This window comes from Oncorhynchus keta, chromosome 28, assembly GCF_023373465.1.
Source record: "Oncorhynchus keta strain PuntledgeMale-10-30-2019 chromosome 28, Oket_V2, whole genome shotgun sequence".
NCBI lineage: Eukaryota > Metazoa > Chordata > Actinopteri > Salmoniformes > Salmonidae > Oncorhynchus > Oncorhynchus keta.
Window position 1 is genome coordinate 9,041,665 of NC_068448.1, and position 23,464 is coordinate 9,065,128.

At 43.8% G+C, this 23,464-nt stretch overlaps 2 protein-coding genes and 1 long non-coding RNA gene across 6 annotated transcripts in view; 2 read left to right on the forward strand and 1 right to left on the reverse strand.

Moving 5' to 3' along the window:
* The first annotated feature begins 1,047 nt into the window (after nt 1-1,047).
* On the forward strand, nt 1,048-1,648 carry LOC127912994 (uncharacterized). 4 transcript variants are annotated; one of them, XR_008084327.1, is made up of 4 exons: nt 1,048-1,120; nt 1,151-1,237; nt 1,323-1,385; nt 1,558-1,648. It is a non-coding gene; the product is annotated as an uncharacterized LOC127912994 (long non-coding RNA). The 4 variants fall into 4 exon arrangements; XR_008084328.1 differs by lacking the exon at nt 1,323-1,385 and having other exon boundaries at nt 1,555-1,648; XR_008084326.1 differs by lacking the exon at nt 1,151-1,237 and having other exon boundaries at nt 1,238-1,385.
* Nucleotides 1,649-5,461: 3,813 nt separating this feature from the next.
* Nucleotides 5,462-14,403, forward strand: LOC118360452 (LHFPL tetraspan subfamily member 5 protein-like). The gene is made up of 4 exons (XM_052484193.1): nt 5,462-6,173; nt 10,045-10,215; nt 13,564-13,800; nt 13,970-14,403. The coding sequence occupies exons 1-4, from the start codon at nt 5,897-5,899 to the stop codon at nt 13,978-13,980; spliced, it is 696 nt and encodes a 231-aa protein (XP_052340153.1). The 5' UTR covers nt 5,462-5,896; the 3' UTR covers nt 13,981-14,403.
* A 3,110-nt stretch (nt 14,404-17,513) lies between these two features.
* The window catches only part of LOC118360451 (SRSF protein kinase 1-like), a 39,448-nt gene continuing 33,497 nt past the window's right edge, over nt 17,514-23,464 (reverse strand). Inside the window, exon 15 of the mRNA XM_052484732.1 lies at nt 17,514-18,598. Coding sequence (XP_052340692.1) covers nt 18,411-18,598 — 188 coding nt within the window. The 3' untranslated portion in view covers nt 17,514-18,410. The remainder of the gene's footprint in view (nt 18,599-23,464) is intronic.

The following is a 23,464-nucleotide window of genomic DNA, read 5'->3' on the forward strand; positions in this document are numbered from 1 at the left end:
TCTCAGTGCTAGAGACATCACTACAGACCCAGGTTCTATTCCAGGCGGTATCACAACCGGCCATGATTGGGAGTCCCATAGGGCGGCGCGCAATTGGCCGTCATTGTAAATAAGAATTTGACTTGCCTAGTTTTTTTTAAAAAGAGAGAGAGAGCAAAATTCTTCAATCCCTGTCCTGAGTAGCAGAGGCATTGCTGGTTCTGTCCACTGGAGGGTATTGTTGACCATATTCTTATTACTAGGGTTTATACATTAGTCCCACATAACACTCACATGATGACCAAAATGGCTCCGTGCCCATGTGAGTTTGTCTATTCCCATCAGACGCGGTCAGGACATGCAGGTTCAAATATCAATTCGCGTTCTGAAACAACTGCCAGTAGTGGAAAAAGTAGTCAAAGTCATACTGTAGTAAAAGTAAAGATCCCTTGGATTGTAATGGCGGTTGACAACACACTTTAAGTTCTATTTTAGAACCAAATTCTATTTTTTTTAGAGACTATTGACACTTACATGCAACTTCTGCTATCAGCATAAGAAGATGGCATTGAAAAGACAGGTCTAGATGCACAAATGTTGCTTTGTGGTCTGATTGTGTTCAGATCTGGCTGACTTACCGGTTTTAAAAATGAATGGATGTATAGAGGTACAGTGGGATGAAAATGTATGTGAACCCTTTAGAATTACCTGGATTTCTGCATAAATTGGTCATAATATTTTATCTGATCTTCATCTAAGTCACAACAACAGACAAACACAGTCTGCTTAAACTAATAACACACAGGCAATTATAATTGTTCATGTCTTTATTGAACACACCGTGTAAACATTCACAGTGCAGGGTGGGAAAAGTATGTGAACCCTTGGATTTAATAACTGGTTGACCCTCCTTTGGCAGCAATAACTACCTTCTGTAGTTGCGGATCAGACCTGTACAGCGGTCAGGAGGAATTTTGGACCATTCCTCTTTACAAAACTGTTTCAGTTCAGCAATATTCTTGGGATGTCTGGTGTGAACTGCTCTCTTGAGATCGTGCCACAGCATCTCAATGTGGTTGAGGTCAGGACTCTGACTGGGCCACTCCAGAAGGTCAGGACTCTGACTGGGCCACTCCAGAAGGTCAGGACTCTGACAGGGCCACTCCAGAAGGTCAGGACTCTGACTGGGCCACTCCAGAAGGTCAGGACTCTGACTGGGCCACTCCAGAAGGTCAGGACTCTGACTGGGCCACTCCAGGTCAGGACTCTGACTGGGCCACTCCAGAAGGTCAGGACTCTGACTGGGCCACTCCAGAAGGTCAGGACTGACTGGGCCACTCCAGAAGGTCAGGACTCTGACTGGGCCACTCCAGAAGGTCAGGACTCTGACTGGGCCACTCCAGAAGGTGACTGGGCCACTCCAGAAGGTCAGGACTCTGACTGGGCCACTCCAGAAGGTCAGGACTGACTGGGCCACTCCAGAAGGTCAGGACTCTGACTGGGTCACTCCAGAAGGTCAGGACTCTGACTGGGCCACTCCAGAAGGTCAGGACGACTCTGACTGGGCCACTCCAGAAGGTCAGGACTCTGACTGGGCCACTCCAGAAGGTCAGGACTCTGACTGGGCCACTCCAGAAGGTCAGGACTCTGAATGGGCCACTCCAGAAGGTCAGGACTCTGACTGGGTCACTCCAGAAGGTCAGGACTCTGACTGGGTCACTCCAGAAGGTCAGGACTCTGACTGGGCCACTCCAGAAGGTCAGGACTCTGACTGGGTCACTCCAGAAGGTCAGGACTCTGACTGGGCCACTCCAGAAGGCATATTTTCTTCTGTTCAAGCCATTCTGTTGTTGATTTACTTCTGTCTTTTGGGTTGTTGTCCTGTTGCATCAACTAACTTCCGTTGAGCTTCAATTGGTGGACAGATAGCCTTACATTCTCCTGTAAAATGTCTTGATAAACTTGGGAATGTCTTTTTCGGTCGATGACAGCAAGCTGTCCAGGCCCTGAGGCAGCAAAGCAGCCCCAAACCATGATGCTCCCTCCACCAGACTTTACAGTTGGGATGAGGTTTTGATGTTGGTGTGTTGTGCCTTTTTTTCTCTACACAGAGTGTTGTGTGTTCCTTCCAAACAACACAACTTTAGTTTCATCTGTCCACAGAATATTTTGCTAGAAGCGCTGTGGAACATCCAGGTGCTCTTTTGCGAACTTCAGTCATGCAGCAATGTTTTCTTTGGACAGCAGAGGCTTCTTCCGTGGTGTCCTCCCATGAACACCATTCTTGTTTAGTGTTTTACGTACTGTAGACTCATCAACAGAGATGTTAGCATCTTCCAGAGATGTCTGTAAGTCTTTAGCTGACACTCTAGGATTCTTCTTAACCTCATTGAACATTCTGCGCTGTGCTCTTGCAGTCATCTATGCAGGATGGCCACTCCTAGGGAGAGTAGCAACAGTGCTGAAATGTCTCCATTTAAAGACAATTTGTCTTACCGTGTGGACTGATGAACATCAAGGCTTTTAGAGATACTTTTGTAACACTTTCCAGCTTCATGCAAGGCAACAAGTCTTAATCGTAGGTCTCCTGAGATCTCTTTAGTTCGAGGCCTGGTTAACTTCAGGCAATACTTCTTGTGAACAGCAACTCAAAATTTGTGAGTGTTTTTTTATGGGGCAGGGCAGCTCTAACCAACATCTTCAATCTCATCCCATTGATTTGACTCCAGGTTAGCTGACTCCTGACTTCAATGATCTTTTGGAGAAGTCATTAGCCTAGAGGTTCACATACCTTCTCCAACCTACACTGTGAATGTTTAAATAATGTATTCAATATAGACAAGAAGAATACAATAATTTGTGTGTTATTAGTTTATTAAACACACTGTGTTTGTCTATTTTCGTGACTTAGATGAAGTTCAGATCACATTGTATGTCAAATCCAGGTAGTTCCAAAGGGTTCACATACTTTTTCTTGCCACTGTAGTTTTGTGCGAACAAAATAAGGGCTTAAACATGTGTCCAAAAAAAACACATGAAAACCTTATTCTCTCTGATGTATTTCTGGACCGTTTGTGTTGCCATTTATGAATGTGTTATTCAATGTGCTTCTATGGGCCCTAGTAGTAAAGGCCTCGTTCTATATTTTATCAAATCATTTTTTAAATATTTCTTTAACACCTACAGGGGTCCTAAAATTCAAATTTGAATAACTAAATGATGGATGGAATCATAAAACAATTCCGTATGTTAGTTTAGTTGAACAATAGTAAATGTCTCGTTAATCCTTGTCATTTTGGTTACATTTCATTTATGTAACTGCATTTATTAAATCACAGTCATTTACCGTTCTCATTCTCAGAGTGGAAACGTTGTTTGCAGAGTTCACAACTTGCTACACTTGGGAGAAACACGATTTTTGGTTTATGCCATAACCATCAAATCAAATCAAATGTATTTATATAGCCCTTCGTACATCAGCTGATATCTCAAAGTGCTGGACAGAAACCCAGCCTAAAACCCCAAGCAGCAAGCAATGCAGGTGTAGAAGCATCATTTACGAGTTTTATATAAATAAATGTTTGTTGTGCTCCATGTGAACAAAGAGCATGTGTCTGTTTGTTCTGTCCTGATAATGTTGAGGGAGCCTGAGCATTGAAGTACTTTCTTCTCCGCAGAATGTAGGAAAGTCAACTGTTTTTTTTAGTATCCATTGCGAATGATAATATAGCCTATTAAAACTATAGTTCCTCACAGTAAGTTATTTAAAAAATATATTTCCTACAATCTCCCCCTCAATAAACAACTCGCCTCGGTGTGAAAGAGCAAAATATAATGATCTGATGACCCCATATAACCAGTGGACATTTCTTCAAATACCTGAACACTTTTTCCCTTGTGCAAAAAGAGCTGTCTGTCCCGAGCTCAGTGGCGTGTTGATAAGTTAGTTGATAAGGCTAGTTGATAAGATGTTGATAAGGCTAGTTGATAAGATGTTGATAAGGCTAGTTGATAAGGCTAGTTGATAAGATGTTGATAAGGCTAGTTGATAAGATGTTGATAAGGCTAGTTGATAAGGCTAGTTGATAAGATGTTGATAAGGCTAGTTGATAAGATGTTGATAAGGCTAGTTGATAAGATGTTGATAAGGCTAGTTGATAAGGCTAGTTGATAAGATGTTGATGAGGCTAGTTGATAAGATGTTGATAAGGCTAGTTGATAAGGCTAGTTGATAAGATGTTGATAAGGCTAGTTGATAAGATGTTGATAAGGCTAGTTGATAAGATGTTGATAAGGCTAGTTGATAAGATGTTGATAAGGCTAGTTGATAAGATGTTGATAAGGCTAGTTGATAAGGCTAGTTGATAAGATGTTGATAAGGCTAGTTGATAAGATGTTGATAAGGCTAGTTGATAAGATGTTGATAAGGCTAGTTGATAAGATGTTGATAAGGCTAGTTGATAAGATGTTGATAAGGCTAGTTGATAAGATGTTGATAAGGCTAGTTGATAAGGCTAGTTGATAAGGCTAGTTGATAAGATGTTGATAAGGCTAGTTGATAAGATGTTGATAAGGCTAGTTGATAAGATGTTGCAAGTTCACAGGCGAAAGCTTCCGGACAGACACGATTGATTGATTTGATACAAATGTTGCATTTCACTATAATGATTAGCTCAAGACAGATAGAAGGGGAGGCAGAGAGGCTGAGTAGAGAGTTCAATGTGATTGAAAGAAACTGAGTTTATCATCATATTTTATACTGTTTTTATTTGTCAGCATTATGTAGGCCTATTTTTTTTACATAGTTAGCTATTCAAATTATAGGCCTACTGCTAGAATGGTCTATAGGATATGAGTTCCTATAGGATATGCGCTCATTTCTTTAGCCGCCAATGATCACAGTGGATCAGAGCGTTGGGCCAGTAACCGAAAGGTTGCTGGATCGAATTCCAGAGCTGATAAGTTAAAAAATATGTCGTTCTGCCCCAGAGCAAGGAAATGAACCCACTGTTCCCCTGAGCACCGAAGACTTGGATGCTGATTAAGGCAGCCCCCCACACCTTTCTGATTCAGAGGGGTTGGGTTAAATGCGGAAGACACATTTCAGTTGACAAGGTATTCTCATTTCCATATAGCAGAGGCTGGTGCTCTCGAATTAGTAGAGTTTTTACTTTTTGATGTTTATCATTTTAATTGACTGACAGGGACCCTAAAACATTATTGGAACATTAAGTTTTAAAAAATCAATATTAAATGATGAAAGTATCATCAATAATATAATATTGTATTTACAATGTACTAATAAAACTAACGGTTTATTTTTATTTTCTTGTTTTTGGCAAAACGGAAACTTATAAATAAATCAAATGATTAACACGTAGCTAGATGTATCTGGTTCCACTAAGCAACGTTGTCCATCACTCCTAACGCCTCTCATCTCCTTACCTTGAATAATTCAACATATCACACCATTCTGGCACGGTTTGATTCCAACACCTTAGGAGACACACCACCTACCAAGTGGTATCTGTCTGCTGCTACAGAGCACTGATCTTCTCACGGACTTCAAGGCAAAGTAAAACATGATCTGAGCGCTCAGTGGGACTTGTATTAGAAAGTTTTGTGGACTTTTATACATTCAATTATAATTTTATATGACAAGTTCATCTGGATCCTTGGAAGTGTCTGGCAGACGACCAAGCGGAGCGTTCACTGAAAACAAGTTGGCATTTGAAGAGAAACTCAAACTGACAGTAACTGAGAGTAAAGCCCTGACAAGTATCTCACCTGAAAGCTTAATGCTCATACTCTCTGCTGACTCAAAGCGGGTGACTTTCTGGTGACTCGACTCGAGAAGAGTTATCTGCGCATCTTCCACGTCTTCAACCTCACCACCCTCTATTTCCTCGTCAACAAGATGTCAACAACAGAGAAAGTTGAGACCAAATCAAAAAGTGAGAAAATGCTCCCTGCACAGGAGGCGGCCAAAATCTATCACACCAACTACGTCAGGAACGCGCGAGCCGTCGGTGTCCTGTGGGCGATATTCACCATCTGCTTTTCCATCATAGAAATGGTGGTGTTCATCCAACCGTACTGGATCGGGGACAGCGTCAACACCCCGCAGGCCGGATACTTCGGCCTGTTTCACTACTGTATCGGCAACGCGCTGACCTCGGAGCTCATCTGCAAAGGCGAGGCACTTAAAGGACCAATCTGCAATTGCTACATCCATTTTTGGACATAAAAATAAGTGATATGAACCTGTTGATTCTTGAAGAATATAACTTATGAGCTTAGTTAAACTTAGTTAAACTATTGTACCTCATCAGAACCCAAACTATAAGATTGTTTTACTCCAAATGTTTGTAATCAAAGTACATGTAATCAATCACTGTACAGCCTCAAGGTATGGTTACAAATATTATTTTGGTCAGTTCTTGCATCCATAGCTCTGTCTATACATTTGAGAGTGGTAAAATGTATCCAGCCCCATCCCTCTGATTTTTACCAAAAGGAGTCACTTTGTATTTGTTTCAACAGCAGATTGCCCCTTTAAAGAGTCACTTTACACAATAACTTTCTTCTAGTATTTTGTTCATTAGTCCACAGTTGACACAATGTCAGCAGTTCATTCTTCAGTACAGAGTAAAAAACTGTGATGGGAATGAAAAAACGCATCCCCTTGAACCATTGTTATAATCACTAAACTGCTTAATGTGCCCTCTGCTCCAGCCTCTCCAACCCACAGAGATCCTATACTAATAATCTGATGTCATCTTCTGCTCCAGCCTCTCCAACCTACAGAGATCCTATACTAATAATACAATGTCATCTTCTGCTCCAGCCTCTCCAACCCACAGAGATCCTATACTAATAATCTGATGTCATCTTCTGCTCCAGCCTCTCCAACCTACAGAGATCCTATACTAATAATACAATGTCATCTTCTGCTCCAGCCTCTCCAACCCACAGAGATCCTATACTAATAATACAATGTCATCTTCTGCTCCAGCCTCTCCAACCTACAGAGATCCTATACTAATAATCTGATGTCATCTTCTGCTCCAGCCTCTCCAACCCACAGAGATCCTATACTAATAATACAATGCCATCTTCTGCTCCAGCCTCTCCAACCCACAGAGATCCTATACTAATAATCTGATGTCATCTTCTGCTCCAGCCTCTCCAACCTACAGAGATCCTATACTAATAATAAGATGTCTTCTTCTGCTCCAGCCTCTCCAACCTACAGAGATCCTATACTAATAATACGATGTCTTCTTCTGCTCCAGCCTCTCCAACCCACAGAGATCCTATACTAATAATACGATGTCATCTTCTGCTCCAGCCTCTCCAACCCACAGAGATCCTATACTAATAATCTGATGTCATCTTCTGCTCCAGCCTCTCCAACCCACAGAGATCCTATACTAATAATCTGATGTCATCTTCTGCTCCAGCCTCTCCAACCCACAGAGATCCTATACTAATAATACAATGTCATCTTCTGCTCCAGCCTCTCCAACCCACAGAGATCCTATACTAATAATACGATGTCATCTTCTGCTCCAGCCTCTCCAACCTACAGAGATCCTATACTAATAATCTGATGTCATCTTCTGCTCCAGCCTCTCCAACCCACAGAGATCCTATACTAATAATACAATGTCATCTTCTGCTCCAGCCTCTCCAACCCACAGAGATCCTATACTAATAATCTGATGTCATCTTCTGCTCCAGCCTCTCCAACCCACAGAGATCCTATACTAATAATAAGATGTCTTCTTCTGCTCCAGCCTCTCCAACCTACAGAGATCCTATACTAATAATACGATGTCTTCTTCTGCTCCAGCCTCTCCAACCCACAGAGATCCTATACTAATAATCTGATGTCATCTTCTGCTCCAGCCTCTCCAACCCACAGAGATCCTATACTAATAATCTGATGTCATCTTCTGCTCCAGCCTCTCCAACCCACAGAGATCCTATACTAATAATCTGATGTCTTCTTCTGCTCCAGCCTCTCCAACCCACAGAGATCCTATACTAATAATACGATGTCATCTTCTGCTCCAGCCTCTCCAACCCACAGAGATCCTATACTAATAATACGATGTCATCTTCTGCTCCAGCCTCTCCAACCCACAGAGATCCTATACTAATAATACGATGTCATCTTCTGCTCCAGCCTCTCCAACCCACAGAGATCCTATACTAATAATACAATGTCATCTTCTGCTCCAGCCTCTCCAACCCACAGAGATCCTATACTAATAATCTGATGTCATCTTCTGCTCCAGCCTCTCCAACCTACAGAGATCCTATACTAATAATCTGATGTCATCTTCTGCTCCAGCCTCTCCAACCTACAGAGATCCTATACTAATAATACGATGCCATCTTCTGCTCCAGCCTCTCCAACCCACAGAGATCCTATACTAATAATACAATGTCATCTTCTGCTCCAGCCTCTCCAACCCACAGAGATCCTATACTAATAATACGATGTCATCTTCTGCTCCAGCCTCTTCTCCTATACTAATAATCTGATGTCATCTTCAGCCTCTCCAACCCACAGAGATCCTATACTAATAATACAATGTCATCTTCTGCTCCAGCCTCTCCAACCCACAGAGATCCTATACTAATAATCTGATGTCATCTTCTGCTCCAGCCTCTCCAACCCACAGAGATCCTATACTAATAATCTGATGTCATCTTCTGCTCCAGCCTCTCCAACCCACAGAGATCCTATACTAATAATACAATGTCATCTTCTGCTCCAGCCTCTCCAACCCACAGAGATCCTATACTAATAATACAATGTCATCTTCTGCTCCAGCCTCTCCAACCCACAGAGATCCTATACTAATAATACGATGTCATCTTCTGCTCCAGCCTCTTCTATACTAATAATCTGATGTCATCTTCTGCTCCAGCCTCTCCAACCCACAGAGATCCTATACTAATAATCTGATGTCATCTTCTGCTCCAGCCTCTCCAACCTACAGAGATCCTATACTAATAATACGATGTCATCTTCTGCTCCAGCCTCTCCAACCCACAGAGATCCTATACTAATAATCTGATGTCATCTTCTGCTCCAGCCTCTCCAACCCACAGAGATCCTATACTAATAATCTGATGTCATCTTCTGCTCCAGCCTCTCCAACCTACAGAGATCCTATACTAATAATCTGATGTCATCTTCTGCTCCAGCCTCTCCAACCCACAGAGATCCTATACTAATAATACAATGTCATCTTCTGCTCAGCCTCTTCTATACTAATAATACGCATCTTCTGCTCCAGCCTCTCCAACCCACAGAGATCCTATACTAATAATCTGATGTCATCTTCTGCTCCAGCCTCTCCAACCCACAGAGATCCTATACTAATAATACAATGTCATCTTCTGCTCCAGCCTCTCCAACCCACAGAGATCCTATACTAATAATACGATGTCATCTTCTGCTCCAGCCTCTCCAACCCACAGAGATCCTATACTAATAATACAATGTCATCTTCTGCTCCAGCCTCTCCAACCCACAGAGATCCTATACTAATAATACGATGTCTTCTTCTGCTCCAGCCTCTCCAACCCACAGAGATCCTATACTAATAATACAATGTCATCTTCTGCTCCAGCCTCTCCAACCCACAGAGATCCTATACTAATAATACGATGTCTTCTTCTGCTCCAGCCTCTCCAACCCACAGAGATCCTATACTAATAATACGATGTCATCTTCTGCTCCAGCCTCTCCAACCCACAGAGATCCTATACTAATAATACGATGTCATCTTCTGCTCCAGCCTCTCCAACCCACAGAGATCCTATACTAATAATCTGATGTCTTCTTCTGCTCCAGCCTCTCCAACCCACAGAGATCCTATACTAATAATACGATGTCTTCTTCTGCTCCAGCCTCTCTGTATGTGTAGCCTATTCTGTGTGTCTTTCGGAGGGGTTTGAATAACGCAGAAGAAGAAGAAGATTTTTCATTGGACATCAGAGATCATTGCAGTAATCTTCTTCTTCTCTTCCTCCCCCTTCATAAAGGAAGTGCCTTGGACTTTGCTTCCATCCCGTCCCCAGCCTTTAGGACAGCCCTCTTCTTCGTGGGTACATCCATGCTGCTGATAGTGGGCTGTATGGTCTGTTTCACACTGTTCTGGTTTTGCAACACCGGGAGCGTCTACAAGATCTGTGGGTGGATGCAGTTTGCATCAGGTGAGATCAGAAGGCATTCTCTAACCTAACTAACTTGTACATTTTAATGTGTAGTGTCCTGTGTCTGGTTGGACACCATGTACATCCAGGAGTGGACCTAGGGGACATTGGGGAGGGGTCCACCTCTTTATCCAGCCTCTAGGCAACCTTGGCTCACAAACAGTCATACGGCATGTACAGTCATACTGGCCTCTGGTTGTAGTTGTCATCCCCGTTGTCCAGGAGAGTTGACAAACCTATCGTGTACAGTCAGTGACTCCCCAGTGACATCTCTCCTCTTTCAGAGGTGGCTTGGGTCCAGTGCTATTGTCAGCAGGCGACAACAACACTGTGGACGCCAGCCCAAAGGGATTCTGTTTGAGTCCAGATTCTGACACCTACGTTCAAGCCTACCTTCAGGGGGTAGATGGATTACATGGAACATGATACATGTGATGTTTTGTCTCTCAGTGCAAGTCTATATCTAGACGAAAGCCTCCGTACATACTCAGGTTTTACAACTGACGTACAAGGCTTTTGACACAACAGTTATGATACATCAGATATTATTGGCACAATCATTGTGGATAGCCTGCCTGCCTGCCTGCCTGCCTGCCTGTCTGTCTGTCTGTCTGTCTGTCTGTCTGTCTGTCTGTCTGTCTGTCTGCCTGCCTGCCTGTCTGTCTGTCTGCCTGTCTGCCTGCCTGTCTGCCTGTCTGTCTGCCTGTCTGCCTGCCTGCCTGTCTGCCTGTCTGTCTGCCTGCCTGTCTGCCTGCCTGCCTGCCTGCCTGCCTGTCTGTCTGCCTGTCTGCCTGCCTGCCTGTCTGCCTGCCTGCCTGCCTGCCTGCCTGCCTGCCTGCCTGCCTGCCTATATTACCTCAGTCATTCACTGTATGTCTATACATTCACCTCCATATGTATTCAGACAGTAAATTGTAAATGTGTCTCTATACTCCAGCATTTTGGATTTGAGATCAGAAATAAAATGGACAGAAACAAATACTTTTTTCTGAAACTCGTCAGTCTATTCTTGTTCTGAGAAATTAAGGCTATTCCATGTGAGAAATTGCCAAGAAACTGAAGATCTGGTACAACGCTGTCATACTACTCCCTTCACAGAACAGCACAAACTGGCTCGAACCAGAATAGAAAGAGGAGTGGGAGGCCTCGGTGCACAACTGAGCAAAAGGACAAGTACATTAGTCAGAACAAGTACAAGTACATTTCTCAGAACAAGAATAGACTGACGAGTTTCAGAAGGAAGGTCTTTGTTTCTGCCCATTTTGAGCCTGTAATCAAACCCACAAATGCTGATGCTCCAGATAATCAACTAGCCTAAAGAAGGTCAGTTTTATTGCTTCTTTAATCAGAACAACAGTTTTCAGCTGTGCTAACATAATTACAAAGGGGTTTTCCAATGATCAATTAGCCTTTTAAAATTAAAAACTTGGATTAGCTAACACAATGTGCCATTGGAACACAGGAGTGATGGTTGCTGATAATGGGCCTCTGTACACCTATGTAGATATTCCATAAAAAATCTGCCAATTCCAGCTACAATAGTCATTTACAACATTAACAATGTCTATAACTGTATTTCTGATCAATTTGATGTTATTTTAATGGATGGAAAATGTGCTTTTAAAAAAAAAGTACATTTCTAAGTGACCCCAAACTTTTGAACGGTAGTGTATATACAGTAGCAGTCAAACGTTTGGACACACCTACTCATTCAAGGGTTTTTCTTATTTAAAAAAAAAAGCTATTTTCTGCATTGTAGAATAATAGTGAAGACATCAAAACTATGAAATAACACCAAAAAAAGTGTTAAACAAATCAAAATATATTTTAGATTCTTCAAAGTAGCCACCCTTTTCCTTGATGACAGCTTTGCACACTCTTGGCATTCTCTCAACCAGCTTCATGAGGAATGCTATTCCAACTGTCTTGAAGGAGTTTCCACACATGCTGAGCACTTGTTGGCTGCTTTTCCTTCACTCTGCGTTCCAACTCATCCCAAACCATCTCAGTTGGTTTGAAGGCAGGTGATTATGGAGTAAAGAGCCAACTGAGGGATCACTCCATCACTCTCCTTCTTGGTCAAATAGTCCTTACACAGCCTGGAGGTGTGTTGGGTCATTGTCCTGTTGAAAAACAAATGATAGTCCCACTAAGTGCAAACCAGATGGGATGGTGTATCGCTGCAGAATGCTGTGGTAGCCATGCTGGTTAAGTGTGCATTGAATTCTAAATAAATCACAGACAGTGTCACCGTCAAAGCACCCCCACACCATCACACCTCCTCCTCCATGCTTCACGGTGGGAACCACACATGCGGAGATCATCCGTTCACCAACTCTGCGTCTCACAAAGACACGGCGGTTGGAACCAAAAAGCTCAAATTTGGACTCATCAGACCAAAGGACAGATTTCCACCAGTCTAATGTCCATTGCTCGTGTCTCTTGGCCCAGGAAGCAAGTATCTTCTTCTTATTGGTGTCTTTTAGTAGTAGTTTCTTTGCAGCAATTCAACCATAAAGGCCTGATTCACACAGTCTCCTCTGAACAGTTGATGTTGAGATGTGTCTGTCACTCAGTGTCCAATGTTTTGTAAATTATATTTTAGAATTATAGTTATTATTATAAGTAAAAACGATCTCAATCAACATTGAAAAAAATAATAATTGAATCTATAATTTATTATGGACCTACACTTACAGCCTCTTCACTCTGTCCAGCTTGATAACAGTCATGTATAGTCTCTTCACTCTGTCCATCTTGATAACAGTCATGTATAGTCTCTTCACTCTGTCCATCTTGATAACAGTCATCTATAGTCTCTTCACTCTGTCCATCTTGATAACAGTCATCTATAGTCTCTTCACTCTGTCCATCTTGATAACAGTCATCTATAGTCTCTTCACTCTGTCCATCTTGATAACAGTCATCTATAGTCTCTTCACTCTGTCCATCTTGATAACAGTCATGTATAGTCTCTTCACTCTGTCCATCTTGATAACAGTCATCTATAGTCTCTTCACTCTGTCCATCTTGATAACAGTCATCTATAGTCTCTTCACTCTGTCCATCTTGATAACAGTCATGTATAGTCTCTTCACTCTGTCCATCTTGATAACAGTCATCTATAGTCTCTTCACTCTGTCCATCTTGATAACAGTCATCAAAACAAGAGCTAAACAGTCAGGGAGCATCAAAAATTCCAAAAGTGATGTATAGAAAATTACACTATTTATAACAAATTTTCACTGTGAATATTTTTAAGTGCGGCCCTCCGGCCCACAGTGAAAATGAGTTTGGCACACCCTAACCCTAAAGGTAATGTCTGTCTGTCTGTCCGTCCCTCCCCAGCCATCCTGATGGTGATGGGCTGTATGATCTACCCTGACGGCTGGGACGCCCCAGAGGTGAAGAGAATGTGTGGCGAGAGGACAGACAAGTACACCCTGGGGAACTGTACAGTGAGGTGGGCCTACATCCTGGCCATGATCTGTGTCTTGGACTCTCTCATCCTTGCCTTCCTGGCCTTTACACTGGGTAACAGACAGGACAAACTGCTGCCGGATGACTTCGAAGTGGAGGGGCAAGGTGAGAGAATAAAATTAGGTGATATTTGTTGTGTGAAGTCAATTTTTGGAGCATGGAGGGACACAGAAGAGTAAATGGCTTGGAGTGTGGGACACTGGGATTATCTCAAGACATCTCCCTAATTTTTTATTTATTTATCTAATTTTCATTCATCCTGTTTCCATTTCAGAAAAGCAATGAGGCGCTGGAGTATGAAGAGATGGAAGAACAATGCATCATTCTGACACTCATGACTATCAGGCCAGGGATACAGCAAGGCCTCCACGACTCGTGTGCCCTTTCCTCCAAAAACATGTGTTTTGGCTCATTATGTTAGAGGGCAGTTCTTTAGACTGTCCTGTCCCCAATGGCACCCTGTTTTGGCTCATTATGTTAGAGGGCAGTTCTTTAGACTGTCCTGTCCCCAATGGCACCCTGTTTTGGCTCATTATGTTAGAGGGCAGTTCTTTAGACTGTCCTGTCCCCAATGGCACCCTGTTTTGGCTCATTATGTTAGAGGGCAGTTCTTTAGACTGTCCTGTCCCCAATGGCACCCTGTTTTGGCTCATTATGTTAGAGGGCAGTTCTTTAGACTGTCCTGTCCCCAATGGAACCCTGTTTTCATTTGGTGTTTTGCCCTCTTTTCAGCCTTGGTAATTAAAGTTTGATTTTAATATTTTGGATGAATTAAATGTTTTCTGTGAACAATAAGTGTACAGTCCGTCAATACACATTTCACTTTATGAATGAAATTCTAAAGTTTTCTGTTCCTTGGTAAGTTCATTGTACTTCTCGTGAAAAACTGTCCCATCAACAGTAGTTGGGCAAAGAATCAAGCTAGACAAGAGGCTGAACTCATCATATGAAGACATTTTGTTTTAGTGCAGTGTGGGGTGGTATACAATTTTATAGTGTCTTAAATTGACATTTTAAATATGTGTGATTAACCCTGACGGGCGAAATGGAGCTTGATGTACAGTTGAAGTCGGAAGTTTACATACATCTTAGCCAAATACATTTAAACTCAGTTTATCACAACTCCTGACATGTAATCCTGGTGAAAATTCCCTGTCAGTTCGGATTACAACTTTATTTTAAGAATATGAAATGTCAGAATAATAGTAGAGAATGATTTATTTCAGCTTGTATTTCTTTCATCACATTCCCAGTGGGTCAGACATTTACATACACTCAATTGGTATTAGGTAAATTGCCTTTAAATGGTTTAACTTGAGTAAAACGGTTTGTGTAGCCTTCCACAAGCTTCCCACAATAAGTTGGGTGAATTTTGGCCCATTCCTCCTGACGGAGCTGGTGTCAGGTTGGTAGGCCTCCTTGCTCGCACACTTTTTCAGTTCTGCCCACAAATTTTCTATGGGATTGAGGTCAGGGCTTTGTGATGGCCACTCTAATACCTTGACTTTGTTGTCCTTAAGCCATTTTGCCACAACTTTAGAAGTATGCTTGGGGTCATTTGTAAGTCGCTCTGGATAAGAGCGTCTGCTAAATGACTTAAATGTAATGTAAATGTCATTGTCCATTTGGAAGACCCATTTGCAACCAAGCCTTAGCTTCCTGACTGATCTCTTGAGATGCTGCTTCAATATGTCCACATAATATTCCACCCTCATGATGCCATCTATTTTGTGACGTGCACCTGTCCCTCCTGCACAAAGCACCCCCACAATATGATGCTGCCACCCCCGTGCTTCACGGTTGGGATGGTGTTCTTGGGATTGCAAATCTCCCCCTTTTTCCTCCAAACATAATGATGGTCATTATGGTCAAACAGTTCTATTTTTGTTTCATCAGACCAGAGGACATTTCTCCAAAAAGTACAATCTTTGTCTCCATGTGCAGTTGCAAACCGTAGTTTGGCTTTTTTTTATGGCGGTTTTGGAACAGTGGCTTCTTCCTTGCTGAGTGGCAATTCAGGTTGTTGATAAAGGACTTGTTTTGGCAGTGGATATAGATATTTTTGTACCTGTTTCCTCCAGCATCTTCACAAGGTTCTTTGCTTTTGTTCTGGGATTTATTGGCACTTTTCACACCAAAGTACGTTCATCTCTAGGAGACAAAACGCGTCTCCTTCCTGAGCGGTATGACGGCTGCGTGGTCCCATGGTGTTTATACTTGCGTACTATTGTTTATACAGATGAACAGGCGTTTGGAAATCGCTCCCAAGGCTGAACCAGACTTGTGGAGGTCTACAATAATTTTTCTGAGGTCTTGGCTGATTTCTTTAGATTTTCCCATGATGTCAAGCAAAGAGGCACTGCGTTTGAAGGTAGGCCTTGAAATATATCCACAGGTACACCTCCAATTGACTCAAATTATGTCAATTTGCCTATCAGAAGCTTCTAAAGCCATGACTTCATTTTCTGTAATTTTCCAAGCTGTTTAAAGGCACAGTCAACTTAGTGTATGTAAACTTCTGACCGACTGGACTTGTGATATAGTGAATTGTAAGTGAAATAATCTGTCTAAACAGTAATGTCCTAACCAACTTGCCAAAACGATAGTTTTAACAAGAAATTTGTGGAGTGTTTGAAAATCTAGTTTTAATGACGACAACCTAAATGCATGTAAACTTCCGACAACAACTATAAATGCCCTTCTCTTCCAGTAGAATCCCCATAACTCGAAAAGGTGTAAAACATTTACTTAGGACATCACTACAATATGGAAATTAAGAGGAACCAGAGGATATCATTTAGACGTGTAAAAATTAGCTTTGCATATTGCAGTGCCCCCCCATCTCCAAACCCTGGCCATTAGATCACATTGCAGTGCCCCCCCCATTAGATCACATTGCAGTGCCCCCCATTAGATCACATTGCAGTGCCCCCCATTAGATCACATTGCAGTGCCCCCCCCCCCATTAGATCACATTGCAGTGCCCCCCCATTAGATCACATTGCAGTGCCCCCCCCCCATTGCATTAGATCACATTGCAGTGCCCCCCACATTAGATCACATCTTACGGACAAATAAAAGACATTAACAGCTGACGGACATTCATACAAGAGCTTTCACACTTCTTCCGTATGCTTTATTGACACAGTACTACCCAGACATAGTAGTGTCCACCTTAAATGGCACCTTACATAGGGAAAAGGGTGTCATTTCAGCCACACACTACAATTGGTTAAAAACTGTACACAGCTGTAATATACACAAAGTCAAATTCCTTGGTACAGTTATTTATATATATACACACACACACACAAACAAACACACAGCCACACGTAATTTTATATATCTTTCCACAATTTCTCTCCTTTCGGGTGGTGTTCTTATGAATATATATTATTTAGTTAAACCCACAAAACCAGTCTCCCATTGGCTCAAAGTGAATATATGCAAAGTTGGTATTATAACAGATTTTGAAAATGTTTAACTGGCTGATCTAAAAAATAGCAAGACAGTCCTCCATTGTATTTATGTGTGGTGGAGACCTACAAATAGTTCAGTCAGAAAGGAGAGTAGAGTGCAACCTACGAGTCCGTTCATCTGCCCTATGTGCAACTTCCTAATAATACGCTTAATTAAATACAAACAAAATGCCTTACGGATGAAGGAGTAACACAGAAGAACTCTTCAAGTGAACACAGACAGACATCAATGACATTTTATCAGAGGAGAGAAAACAAGTGGTATCAAGTTATTTCACGGAAACAGGAATACAAGAGTGAAGGGAAGTTCATTGATCTGAGTGAAGGGAAGTTCATTGATCTGAGTGAAGGGAAGTTTATTGATCTTTTCCAGGTCTTGTGCCAGTATAAAACTAAACAAGATGGTGGTGAGACAGTCACAATAACAACAATTACAAAGACAAGTCCACATACAAGTGAGTAGTGTACGGAGCACAGAATTCTGGACCGCCAAAATGACCATAAACCAACGTTGCCTACAGGCTTTATTTAAAACACAATCAGTACAAAGGAAAGAAACAAATACAAACGTTAGACGCTCCTTGATGATAATAAGAACACAATGTAAGAAAACTAAAACGGAAATAAATAAGTCATCTCAGATATGATTGAATTGGAAAGTGCTCTGTTGCAACAAGTCTCTTGTGAGGGGTTTAATTTGCATCGCAGTGACCAGAGACGACCACTAGAGGGAATACATCCAGGGGTGTATTTAGGAAAATGAAAAGCTCATTTGACTTTTCACTCATTTAGCAGATACACTTAGTCGCTCTGGATAAGTGTATCTGCTCAATGACAAAAAAAATGTCAAAACGTGACATTGAAGAGAGAAACTGAATGAATAAAGTGGACCCAATTCCCTATTCTATTTGACAGATGATCGTATCTCTGTTCAACGCCATACATCTGAAGGTTCAGTAACTTTACTTCCTCCTGAACATGGCCACATGGTTTTACATTGCAGTGGTTGGAAGGCTCCATTGGGGAGGCCAATCCAGGCCAAGGGGGTGCATTCAGCAGAACAAAACGTTCTGGAATGTTCTGATAGAAGTCTCTTAATGTAGAACATTAATGCCTCTATGACATGTAGAAAGGGGAATCATGTCACCTCTAGTCATGACAGTTATCTGCAACATTCCACAATGTTTGCCTACTGAACAGGCATCGGGGTATTTTGATTTGCAGTACTGGAGGCTGTCACTGGGGGGCGATCCAGGGGTGGCGCAGGCAGTCCGCGGCCGTGGCCCTCTTCTCTGGTACCAGCTCCAGCATGGGGAGGAGGAAGTCGGCGAAACAATCAGTCTCCTCTTTGGGCCACTCATACTTATCCTGCAGCACCTCTAGTAACCCCCATGGCTTCAGCTTGGTGATGTGCTTCAGGTCACCTAGGAAAGAGAGCAGGATTAGACAGAGACAGCACAGTCAGTCACAGAAAGAGAGCAGGGTTAGACACAGAGACAGCACAGTCAGTCTCAGAAAGAGAGCAGGGTTAGACACAGAGACAGCACAGTCAGTCTCAGAAAGAGAGCAGGGTTAGACACAGAGACAGCACAGTCAGTCTCAGAAAGAGAGCAGGGTTAGACACAGAGACAGCACAGTCAGTCTCAGAAAGAGAGCAGGGTTAGACACAGAGACAGCACAGTCAGTCTCAGAAAGAGAGCAGGGTTAGACACAGAGACAGCACAGTCAGTCTCAGAAAGAGAGCAGGGTTAGACACAGAGACAGCACAGTCAGTCTCAGAAAGAGAGCAGGGTTAGACACAGAGACAGCACAGTCAGTCTCAGAAAGAGAGCAGGGTTCTCAGACACAGAGACAGCACAGTCAGTCTCAGAAAGAGAGCAGGGTTAGACACAGAGACAGCACAGTCAGTCTCAGAAAGAGAGACACAGGGTTCTCAGACACAGAGACAGCACAGTCAGTCTCAGAAAGAGAGCAGGGTTAGACACAGAGACAGCACAGTCAGTCTCAGAAAGAGAGCAGGGTTAGACACAGAGACAGCACAGTCAGTCTCAGAAAGAGCAGGGTTAGACACAGAGACAGGTCAGTCTCAGAAAGAGAGCAGGGTTAGACACAGAGACAGCACAGTCAGTCTCAGAAAGAGAGCAGGGTTAGACACAGAGACAGCACAGTCAGTCTCAGAAAGAGAGCAGGGTTAGACACAGAGACAGCACAGTCAGTCTCAGAAAGAGAGCAGGGTTAGACACAGAGACAGCACAGTCAGTCTCAGAAAGAGAGCACAGAGACAGCACAGGTCTCAGACACAGAGACAGCACAGTCAGTCTCAGAAAGAGGTTAGACACAGAGACAGCACAGTCAGTCTCAGAAAGAGAGCACAGAGACAGCACAGTCAGTCTCAGAAAGAGAGCAGGGTTAGACACAGAGACAGCACAGTCAGTCTCAGAAAGAGAGCAGGGTTAGACACAGAGACAGCACAGTCAGTCTCAGAAAGAGAGCAGGGTTCTCAGACACAGAGACAGCACAGTCAGTCTCAGAAAGAGAGCAGGGTTAGACACAGAGACAGCACAGTCAGTCTCAGAAAGAGAGCAGGGTTAGACACAGAGACAGCACAGTCAGTCTCAGAAAGAGAGCAGGGTTAGACACAGAGACAGCACAGTCAGTCTCAGAAAGAGAGCAGGGTTAGACACAGAGACAGCACAGTCAGTCTCAGAAACAGGGTTAGACACAGAGACAGCACAGTCAGTCTCAGAAAGAGAGCAGGGTTAGACACAGAGACAGCACAGTCAGTCTCAGAAAGAGAGCAGGGTTAGACACAGAGACAGCACAGTCAGTCTCAGAAAGAGAGCAGGGTTAGACACAGAGACAGCACAGTCAGTCTCAGAAAGAGAGCAGGGTTAGACACAGAGACAGCACAGTCAGTCTCAGAAAGAGAGGGTTAGACACAGAGACAGCACAGTCAGTCTCAGAAAGAGAGCACAGAGACAGCACAGTCAGTCTCAGAAAGAGAGCAGGGTTAGACACAGAGACAGCACAGTCAGTCTCAGAAAGAGAGCAGGGTTAGACACAGAGACAGCACAGTCAGTCTCAGAAAGAGGGTTAGACACAGAGACAGCACAGTCAGTCTCAGAAAGAGAGCAGGGTTAGACACAGAGACAGCACAGTCAGTCTCAGAAAGAGAGCAGGGTTAGACACAGAGACAGCACAGTCAGTCTCAGAAAGAGAGCAGGGTTAGACACAGAGACAGCACAGTCAGTCTCAGAAAGAGAGCAGGGTTAGACACAGAGACAGCACAGTCAGTCTCAGAAAGAGAGCAGGGTTAGACACAGAGACAGCACAGTCAGTCTCAGAAAGAGAGACACAGAGACACAGACACAGACAGCACAGTCAGTCTCAGAAAGAGAGCAGGGTTAGACACAGAGACAGCACAGTCAGTCTCAGAAAGAGAGCAGGGTTAGACACAGAGACAGCACAGTCAGTCTCAGAAAGAGAGCAGGGTTAGACACAGAGACAGCACAGTCAGTCTCAGAAAGAGAGCAGGGTTAGACACAGAGACAGCACAGTCAGTCTCAGAAAGAGAGCAGGGTTAGACACAGAGACAGCACAGTCAGTCTCAGAAAGAGAGCAGGGTTAGACACAGAGACAGCACAGTCAGTCTCAGAAAGAGAGCAGGGTTAGACACAGAGACAGCACAGTCAGTCTCAGAAAGAGAGCAGGGTTAGACACAGAGACAGCACAGTCAGTCTCAGAAAGAGAGCAGGGTTAGACACAGAGACAGCACAGTCAGTCTCAGAAAGAGAGCAGGGTTAGACACAGAGACAGCACAGTCAGTCTCAGAAAGAGAGACACAGAGGGTCAGTCTCAGACACAGAGACACAGAGACACAGTCAGTCTCAGAAAGAGAGCAGGGTTAGACACAGAGACAGCACAGTCAGTCTCAGAAAGAGAGCAGGGTTAGACACAGAGACAGCACAGTCAGTCTCAGAAAGAGAGCAGGGTTAGACACAGAGACAGCACAGTCAGTCTCAGAAAGAGAGCAGGGTTAGACACAGAGACAGCACAGTCAGTCTCAGAAAGAGAGCAGGGTTAGACACAGAGACAGCACAGTCAGTCTCAGAAAGAGAGCAGGGTTAGACACAGAGACAGCACAGTCAGTCTCAGAAAGAGAGCAGGGTTAGACACAGAGACAGCACAGTCAGTCTCAGAAAGAGAGCAGGGTTAGACACAGAGACAGCACAGTCAGTCTCAGAAAGAGAGCAGGGTTAGACACAGAGACAGCACAGTCAGTCTCAGAAAGAGAGCAGGGTTAGACACAGAGACAGCACAGTCAGTCTCAGAAAGAGAGCAGGGTTAGACACAGAGACAGCACAGTCAGTCTCAGAAAGAGAGCAGGGTTAGACACAGAGACAGCACAGTCAGTCTCAGAAAGAGAGCAGGGTTAGACACAGAGACAGCACAGTCAGTCTCAGAAAGAGAGCAGGGTTAGACACAGAGACAGCACAGTCAGTCTCAGAAAGAGAGCAGGGTTAGACACAGAGACAGCACAGTCAGTCTCAGAAAGAGAGCAGGGTTAGACACAGAGACAGCACAGTCAGTCTCAGAAAGAGAGCAGGGTTCTCAGACACAGAGACAGCACAGTCAGTCTCAGAAAGAGAGCAGGGTTAGACACAGAGACAGCACAGTCAGTCTCAGAAAGAGAGCAGGGTTAGACACAGAGACAGCACAGTCAGTCTCAGAAAGAGAGCAGGGTTAGACACAGAGACAGCACAGTCAGTCTCAGAAAGAGAGCAGGGTTAGACACAGAGACAGCACAGTCAGTCTCAGAAAGAGAGCAGGGTTAGACACAGAGACAGCACAGTCAGTCTCAGAAAGAGAGCAGGGTTAGACACAGAGACAGCACAGTCAGTCTCAGAAAGAGAGCAGGGTTAGACACAGAGACAGCACAGTCAGTCTCAGAAAGAGAGACAGGGTTAGACACAGAGACAGCACAGTCAGTCTCAGAAAGAGAGCAGGGTTAGACACAGAGACAGCACAGTCAGTCTCAGAAAGAGTGGAAGAGCAGGGTTAGACACAGAGACAGCACAGTCAGTCTCAGAAAGAGAGCAGGGTTAGACACAGAGACAGCACAGTCAGTCTCAGAAAGAGAGCAGGGTTAGACACAGAGACAGCACAGTCAGTCTCAGAAAGAGAGCAGGGTTAGACACAGAGACAGCACAGTCAGTCTCAGAAAGAGAGCAGGGTTAGACACAGAGACAGCACAGTCAGTCTCAGAAAGAGAGCAGGGTTAGACACAGAGACAGCACAGTCAGTCTCAGAAAGAGAGCAGGGTTAGACACAGAGACAGCACAGTCAGTCTCAGAAAGAGAGCAGGGTTAGACACAGAGACAGCACAGTCAGTCTCAGAAAGAGAGCAGGGTTAGACACAGAGACAGCACAGTCAGTCTCAGAAAGAGAGCAGGGTTAGACAGAGACAGCACAGTCAGTCTCAGAAAGAGAGCACAGAGACAGCACAGTCAGTCTCAGAAAGAGAGCAGGGTTAGACACAGAGACAGCACAGTCAGTCTCAGAAAGAGAGACAGGGTTCTCAGACACAGAGACAGCACAGTCAGTCTCAGAAAGAGAGCAGGGTTAGACACAGAGACAGCACAGTCAGTCTCAGAAAGAGAGCAGGGTTAGACACAGAGACAGCACAGTCAGTCTCAGAAAGAGAGCAGGGTTAGACACAGAGACAGCACAGTCAGTCTCAGAAAGAGAGCAGGGTTAGACACAGAGACAGCACAGTCAGTCTCAGAAAGAGAGCAGGAGTTCTCAGACACACAGAGACAGCACAGTCAGTCTCAGAAAGAGAGCAGGGTTAGACACAGAGACAGCACAGTCAGTCTCAGAAAGAGAGCAGGGTTAGACACAGAGACAGCACAGTCAGTCTCAGAAAGAGAGCAGGGTTAGACACAGAGACAGCACAGTCAGTCTCAGAAAGAGAGCAGGGTTAGACACAGAGACAGCACAGTCAGTCTCAGAAAGAGAGCAGGGTTAGACACAGAGACAGCACAGTCAGTCTCAGAAAGAGAGCACACAGAGACAGCACAGTCAGTCTCAGAAAGAGAGCAGGGTTAGACACAGAGACAGCACAGTCAGTCTCAGAAAGAGAGCAGGGTTAGACACAGAGACAGCACAGTCAGTCTCAGAAAGAGAGCAGGGTTAGACACAGAGACAGCACAGTCAGTCTCAGAAAGAGAGCAGGGTTAGACACAGAGACAGCACAGTCAGTCTCAGAAAGAGAGCAGGGTTAGACACAG